The sequence below is a fragment of the Eulemur rufifrons genome, chromosome 19, assembly GCF_041146395.1.
Source record: "Eulemur rufifrons isolate Redbay chromosome 19, OSU_ERuf_1, whole genome shotgun sequence".
Classification (NCBI taxonomy): Eukaryota; Metazoa; Chordata; class Mammalia; order Primates; family Lemuridae; genus Eulemur; species Eulemur rufifrons.
This window is the reverse complement of record NC_091001.1, coordinates 102,372,672-102,381,164: the sequence shown is the minus strand read 5'-3', so window position 1 is coordinate 102,381,164 and position 8,493 is coordinate 102,372,672. Positions and strand designations below refer to the sequence as shown.

Sequence of the window (8,493 nt, the reverse complement as noted above, 5' to 3'; positions counted from 1 at the left end):
AAGTAGTTTATAAACTACTCTATTCTACAAAGCCCTTTTAGGAATAGCCTTGGGGACTCCACCTCTGCAGCAGCTATGATCCCTTTCACACATCCAGCTTCTACATTTGAGCAGAAGACTTCCTTTGAAGAAAGAATTCTGCAGATTAAAAAAAAAAAAAAAAAAAAAAAGCTGAAAACACACTTTTTCAAGTAGGGCTGTGACAGCATGACACAGATTTGGGTTTTAGAAATACCGCCTCAGAGCAGTGTGCAAGACAGGTGGCAAGAAGAGACTGGGCAGCCCAAGATCAGCAGAGGTTAGTGAGGACATGATAAAGGGCTGTGTTCAGTGAAAATTCTAAAGAACAACACAGTTACGAATTTGCATCAGTAGATTTATTCTAAGTAAGATTTGTGTGCACACACCACGTATATTATTTTCACGCAAAATGCAGCATTACAGTAAAAATATTTAACATTTTGGCCATAAAACTCTAAAATATTTGAAAAACCTCTCAAGATAGTATTTAAAGTTAACAAAGTCTTTAGTATTTGTCATCCAATCTTGCTCAGATATAATTTTTGAAATATATTTTTCATTATGCTTATTACTCATTACACTTATTACATGTAACATTTTTTTTTTTTTTTCTGAAAAATCTGTTTATTGTCATTATATACATTCTTTAATTATACAAAGAAATGAAATTTTAAAAAGGAAAAGTAAGCAAAGGATTTGCTAAGTAACAGTCAAGCTCAATTATGGCCCCAAAGCAGACTTTCAAATATATTAATATATGACTTAAATAATTTTTTTTGCTGAAATTTTGTTATGCAAAAAATAACCTTTCAGTAACTTCAAGATATCCGTATGTACCTCTTTGCAGTGCTAATGTAAAACCAAAATTGTTTTTCATTCAAGTATTAATGGCAAGGGCTCAAGTCACACCATTCCTGATCACAGATAAAACTGATACCCAGTTTTATAAATAGCTCTTTTACTCCCTGTTTCTATTTTAATATGCCAACCATGACTTCACTGATATCCCAGAGTTTTCTTGCAACAGACTCATCCACAGCTTTGGGCAACAGTTCTTCCTCTTTACAATCCCCAAAGTACCTTCCTGACAAACCTTCTACCTCAGGTGAAGAGGCTAAATAAATGGAAGTCTGGGCACCTTCTACTGGAGTTTTGAAAAAAGCCCATGACACCAAATTGAAGAGTGGTCTGACCAACAGTGGAATGTGTATGTGCCTCCCAAGATTAGTCCGTGTAATACCAGGATGTAATACGTTGACAGTAACGTTTGTGCCTTCTAAGCGGCGGGCTAGTTCCCTAGTGAAAAGAATGTTAGCCAGTTTGCTCCGACTATAACAAAAGCTTTTATCATAGCTTTGTTCACTGTTCAGGTCTTCGAAGTTGATGTCTCCATATTTATAAAGTTTGGAAGAAACTACCACAATCCTGCTGGGAGCTGAACTTTTGAGGAGTCCAAGGAGAAGATTGGTGAGTAGGAAGTGTCCCAGATGGTTCACTCCAAACTGCATCTCAAACCCATCTTCAGTCTTCGTATAAGGGCACTGGAAGATCCCTGCATTATTGATCAAGACATCCAGCCTAGGCTCTTCCTTTAAACGTCAAAAAGAGAATGGTAGAAGTAAGAAAATAGGCCTTTTATTGCTTTTTCTCTTCATGATAAATATGGTTTAATAAAAATAAGAACTTGAGACTAAAAGTATTTAATTTTAGTTGTTGGCCTATGGATCAGAAAACTACTTGAAATATTGGCAATTTTGCTTTTAGTGAGGAAAGGGATTCCTTTGCAGAATGTTCCTCAAATACTGATATTCATGATCTTTACTCAACAGCTTCTTTTTCTCACTGAAATGATATGCAGAGAGATTTATCCACAGTAATCTGCCAGCAAGATGTGTAGAAACTCAATCTAAGACTTAATTTCTGGTTTTAAGCTTTTATAACAATATTTACAAATACATACACTTTGACATTTCACTAGAAAATTGACTACCTGATCAGTACCAAGACCTTTCTTGAAACAGAAATAGAGTCAATTTGGGAACAAGGCACTCCTAGGATTCCAGATTTCTTCCTTTCATTTCAGTTGAACTAGGAAAATATCAATTTGGGAGTTATCATGTTAATACTGAGATCATATCAAAATCATAATAAAAGTGCCTATGATAAAAATTTTAAAGATTCTTTTAAACTACTAAAATTATATAAAATGCTTCTATGGGCTTCTAACAAGTGAGAAAATGAGAAAAACAAAAAGATTTGCAAGCTTAATAGGGACCTATCCTTGTGCTTTTCACATGTTACCACATCTACTTCCAACAACTCTATAAGCCAATGGAAGCACAGAAGCGAGGTGACTCCAAGGCCCCTTCTCTTAATTAGATTTTCAAAACACACCTAGAGAGGCAAAGTGAGCTAGAGAGACCATACACAGCAGAAGACAGGTGAACGCTGTTTATTCCCAGAGCTACCGGTATCAACCAGGGGCGAAATTATGACTGCTTTATTCTGTGTTCTCTGAAGGGTTAAATGGCACCAAGGGGATGGAGAGATTGCAAGTCATTTCCTTAAAATTGCAGTGCACAATAGAAAAGGTCAAGAATGCAAACTTAAGACTACAGAGAACATCATGAATAAATCAAAAGAAGATTAAGCAACAACATTAAACAGGTAATATAAAAATATTAGAAACAATGCAGTGATTCATAAATAATAACAGCAAAAAACAAATGGGTGAAGGTAGGTCAACAAACGCCTTTAACCTCTACTATGATGCCAGAATCCAGTCATTTTTTTTCTCTGCATAAAAACCATCTCTTTCAAGCTTCAGGCAGCCCCCGATTTAGGAGATCTATATAGTGAGAATTTTGTACTTTGACCATATCTCTCAGCATTGTTCCAGGTTAAAGTACTAAAATTTAGACTGTTCTCATAGGGAAGACTTTTCATTCCTTAAATCAAGTAAGTTGGTCTTCTCTAGCCCTTTCATGTCTCCTCTGTGTCTCTTTTGGTGGACACAGAAAAAGAAATGCACAACGTGTTCCAGGTGTAAGGACACTGTGATGACCCACGATTAAATTAACATGAGGTCAAATTTCAAATTTCCCTGGCCCCTCTGCCAAGTATAAGTGAAAAGAAAAATGTGTTAAATTTCACAACTGTTATCAAAGCCTGTCAGAGGATTAACTATTTCTCATTCTGGCCTATCTAACCACCTTTAGGTTTTCCAATAGTCAACTTCAAAAAGAAGGCAAGAGTTCACCCATGGGGGAAAGAAAGGAGTGTTCTATTTCACTAATCCTTTGGAAGGGTTTCCTGAATTAATCATTTCTGAGCCATCATTCTTTGTTGGCCTTGTGTTATTTTAAGACTTTATCATTTACTATTTTTTAAATTCTAGGAGATAAATGACATAAATACCAAGAATACCAACCTGTGGGAAATCTACACTTCTTTTTTTTTTTTTTCCTTCTAATTATAGTCACTGAATTTCAGAGTCAGCCAGGAATTGTAAATACTTGGAAGCAAGGACAACTTACTTATCTCTTTGTGTCCTTACCTTTTAATTGCTTCTGCCTCAAGTGGTCAAAGTAACAAAGTATCACAGGTATCACCAATGAGAAGCACACCCAGCCCCATCTACATTTTCATGAAGACCATAAGGACCCACTTTTAATGCTTCCAAAATCTCTCACAGATGAGTATTATTTCTTATTTTTTAACCTGTGTTACACAATAATGAAATACTACCAATAAGAAAATAAAAAAAAAACAACTCCCTAGATCTGCACCTGTTCCCAAATTGTGACTCAAGTTGCCCTAGAGCACCATACCAAACTCCTGGGGGTGCTGTGGAGTACTTCAGATTTTCAAAGGAAACACAATAGTACTCTGCTCAATATCTCAAAAACTACTAGGTCCAGGTGGTTCACAGTTTCAACATTATATTGTGCTGTATTTCTTTTGATGAAATAATTTCTTTGTGAAGTTGAATTTTTAGCCATTGTTAACAGTTGCTAAAATTAAAAAACAAGTACAACGCTAAAAATTTAAGTAGAACAGGAAATGAGGGTGGCAGGGTCTGTTTGGGAAGTTGGTGCAGTGACCAACAGGCACACAGTTCCCATTAGTAATTATGGTTATTTAAGAAGAAATATATTTTTTCTTTCAATTTTATGTGTATTATTTTCTCAAACAGCTATTAAGTTGTTAGGACATAAATACTTACTAGGTTGTTTGGACCTAATTACTTAATAAACAAACTGGGAAATCATTCTTTTGGCTCAAGGCTACCATAAAAAAATTACTGAGAAAGTTTGGGAACCTCTGCTTTAGGCTCAAGAGACTCCATTTCATAATAGGCATCTTTCCTGTGCCAGGTAATTTTAAATCTCACTCTTCTGAATGAATGTCCTCTTGCAAGTCACTCCTGCAAAAAACCCTTCTACCTCAATTCAACAGACAACATCAACTTCAGTGGAATATTTACCATCTGCACAAAGAAATCCTCCCACCTCACTGCCAGGGAGCAAGAGCGTAGAATAGGGGTCAAAAACAATGGCTCTGGAGATACTAAGTCTACCTAGGCCTCAGTTTCCTCAAGTTGTAAAATGAGGATAATAATGCAGAGTGACTATGAAGATTTCAGGACAATACCCAGGGGCATTTAATTGCATTTAAAATTTAAAAAAGAGAAGAGTATCTGAAATGCTTGGCCCAGCTCCTGGCATACAGTGAACCTTCAATAAAAGCTAAGTATTATTTTTCTGTCCCCTTTAGAGCATGAACACTAGAATTCCAAGCTCCATTCTATTGTAAATCAGACTAAAGTCTTGTTAAGGATGGTGCTATTGAGTTCGCCAGTGGCAGTGAGCTACACTCTACTCCAGCAGAAAAGGAAAAAAGAGAGAGAGAAGGAAAGGGAAAGAAAAGTGGAGAGGAGAAGAAGAAAAAGAAAGGACTGATCTAAGGTCCTTGGCTAGCAATTTTCCCCAGTGCTCTTGGGCTCAAAAGACATGGCTTAGTGCCCATTCACTTCTGACACAGGAAAAACTCAAGAGCCCAGAGGATCTCCTCCAGGAACGTCTTCACATAACAAAATGAAATGCTCAGAAACCGATTCATTTATTATTTTCCTCTTGGGCCCATTCTTTCTTAACATCCTTAGAGGACATAAGATGGCCCTCTCAGCTCTCTTTCCTTCTCAAGCCAGCGACTTCACAGCCCCTCAAAGTGGCTGTTTTTTCTCTTCTCAGTCTCAGTCACACCCCCTGGACTCTAGGGCGGCCCCGGCCCGGCCCCCAGGCTCCTCCTACCCCGCGCCCTGGCCCAGGCCTTCCCTCTTCCTCCTCCGCAGCTCAGGCCCCTACCCCCGAGACCCACACCTGGAGCATCTCCTGGCAGAAGGCGCGTACTGAGCGCAGCGAGGCGAGGTCCAACTCCCTGACGACGAGCTCGCCTGCCCCACCGGCGCCGGGGTCTGGCCCGGACTCCCCAGCCTGGAGCTCGCGGCGGAGCTGACCCGCCGCCTCTTCGGCGCGCACGCGGTCCCGGCAGCCCATGATCACCCGCGCCCCCAAGCGCAGCAGCTCGGCGGCCGTGGCGCGGCCCAGGCCGCTGTTCGCCCCGGTTATCAGCACGGTCTTCCCGTGCATGAGGCCAAGGGCCCCACCTCCGTGCAGCCGCTGGACCCTGGGCCCCACGAACCGCCTGGCCGCCAGCCACAGCGCCCCACCCAGTGCGGCCAGCAGTGCCGCCGCGGTAGCCACCGCCATAAGCTTCGGGTCCGAGGGCCCACCGGCCCCTTCGCGGGACTTCCGGAGCCTCCGCCTTCCCAGAACCAAGCCTGCCACCTGCACGCGAAGAACTCTGGGGCGCGGCCTGTCGGCCCCCAACGCTGCGCGCTGGGCATGCCGGGACTTGTAGTTTCAGGGCACCTGATTGGTTGGGAGAATTGCGCACTCTAGATCATGTGCCCTCGATGGAACGTGCTCCCAGCCCAAAGGTGACGGCTCAGTACCCGCGACAGATTTCAGGCTATTGGGGTTCGTGACCATCGAAATTCCAGAGTGATGGCAGCCTTCCCGTTGGGAATGCCAGATGAATACTTTGAGTTTACAAATCTTTCAATAGTCTGGGTTACAAATGCCACTTCTCAGGGCATTTAGTGTGTTCTCCTTTAAGGGCTCCTGTGACTTGTAAACTCAGTTAAATTTACTTTTACTTCTGGAGAATGGTCCCTGCCCAGCTGAAGTCCGAGGAAGGACCCTTTTTTTCATAGGTGAGACTAAGAATTTAGCAACATGAATCAGTTGGAAATACCATAGGGTTTGGTGGCAGGGGGTGGGGAGACGAAACAAAGAAAAAAAAATTCTGGGTTCCCGTACCAGGGTTTCTTATTCAGTAGGTCTGGGATGGGGCCTGAGAATATGCACTTACAACAAATTCCCAGGTGATGCTGATGTTGCTGATCTGGGGACCACACATTGAGAACCACTGAAGAAGACCATTATGGCATTGGTCCCTAAAGAAAAAGTCATCCTCAAATGATCTTATTTGACACAATGGGAGTAGCTTGGACTAATTATAAACATGGACTTCTGAGCAGGCCCATTCACAAATACATCCCTGCTCCCTCCCATGGGACTATTGTATCTAACAGTGGGGGGCAAAGTGCTTTATAGATTGTCTAATGCTTCATAAATGTCAGGGATTAGTGCCACAGAAACCCATCTTCAAGCTGCAAACTTCATAGCTGTAGACAAAACTACTCTTGAAGATGCCACTCATTCATATACTTCCTCATCTAATATATGTCAGGCCCTGCCTATGCCCTGTGAGAGCCACAGAGAAATAGGACACCATTCCTGCCCTCAGGGTGTATTGTCTGGTACAGAGATCTACCTTTACTGGCACTGAGGACAAACAGCTCCCTAGGGTTGGCTATTTGAGTTTACACATTTGACTTTCTCTACCAGATTGTTAAGGTTTAACTTTCCTAAAGGATAGGGTTATGTCTGAGTCCCTCTTGTGGTCCTCACATAGGAGAACACCTAGAGAACAGTAGGTACTTGATAAGTATCACATGTCATGACTGATATATTTTGGGCTGGCTTACATCTAATTGAAGAACAAATCAAAAGATGTGTTTCAGTTGTGGTCTTCTCTCAACTAGAGCCAGGGGTGGAATGTGTATGTACAGGTGGGGTAGAGATGGAGGCCAGGATAGAGGGAACTGGAGAGAGTGTGATGAGGACAGGAGGAGAAGAATCCTTGGACCTGCAGTGTAACTGTAGTCTATGCATGGAACTTAGTGGAATGATTAATCTGTTCCTGATGGATCCAAAATTAATTAATCCAAATTAATTCCTCCATGGAATTAATTACAACAATTAATTACAACTCTATTTGGAAGAGAAGAAAGAGACATCATACAGCTTTTGAAGATCTGAATTTGAATCTTAGTCTTACTACTTATTAGCTCCACATCCTTAGGCAAGCTACTTAGTCCTTCTGAATATTAGGTTCCTCATTGATAAAAAGGAAGGTAATAATAATACTATGTCACAAACATTTAATTTGATAAGAAAATGAGGTAACGTGAAAATAACCAGCTCACTATGCCTAACATATGGAATATTATGGTCAATAACCAATACATTTTTGTTGCAAATGAAACAAAAATCAAAATAGAATGACAATGAAGGGCCAAAATACTACACTTCATGTCACATTTTGAAGTGATGGCCGAGGTTTTTTGTTTGTTTTCCCATACAAACATTGGGTCAACCTGCCAGGCCCAAAGCCAGATACTTCAAATATGAAGCTTTGTGGTCCAAGGGCAATTAACTCACCATGTAAGCTTCAAAGAGTCTTTCCCAGGAGGTTCTGTCTAGAGCTCCTCTTAGAAATTACCCTGTGAGAACAATCAGCTGATTTATTTCTAAATAAGCAATGTCAAAATTGGTACACTTATGCAGGTGGAGTGCATTCTCATTTTGCATTGGTTAAAAAGCTGGTCATAGAGGCAACAGAATTACAAATTTCAGTTTTCAAGAGTGTACTTAATCATACTCATTCCACCTTTGAACACCACTACTCTAGAATGATGATGGGTAACAATTCATTCCATTTACAATCATCTGAAATAAGCAATGTTTTGTGAAACTAAGTAAGCTTCTGAAACAGCCCTTTAAGCATGGAAACATTCAAGTTCTAACTTATCCTAAAGAATCATCATTATGACTTACACAGAGATAGGTGTAATGATATTCAACAGCATTGACAGCTCAAAAAGTAGTGCTTTAAAGATAACTTGAGGGTTCAAAATGTTTTCCAAAAAGTCAAGAGAAAACCTTTTCAAAGGAGCTAAGTTCTGAGGTCCATCCAGTCTACTGAATTATCTATCTAATTACCCTAGAGAGCCAAAAGAAGTGGCTTCTGTGATATCAGACTGTCACTGCTTTATTTCTCCTC

The 8,493-nt window shown here is 40.6% G+C and overlaps 1 protein-coding gene across 1 annotated transcript; it reads right to left on the bottom strand.

The window, feature by feature from the left end:
• Positions 1-806: 806 nt before the first annotated feature.
• On the bottom strand, positions 807-5,890 carry RDH14 (retinol dehydrogenase 14). The gene is made up of 2 exons (XM_069494199.1): positions 5,403-5,890; positions 807-1,610 (listed from the first exon to the last, which is right to left on the bottom strand). The coding sequence occupies exons 1-2, from the start codon at positions 5,790-5,792 to the stop codon at positions 993-995; spliced, it is 1,008 nt and encodes a 335-aa protein (XP_069350300.1). The 5' UTR covers positions 5,793-5,890; the 3' UTR covers positions 807-992.
• Between the last annotated feature and the right edge of the window lie 2,603 nt (positions 5,891-8,493).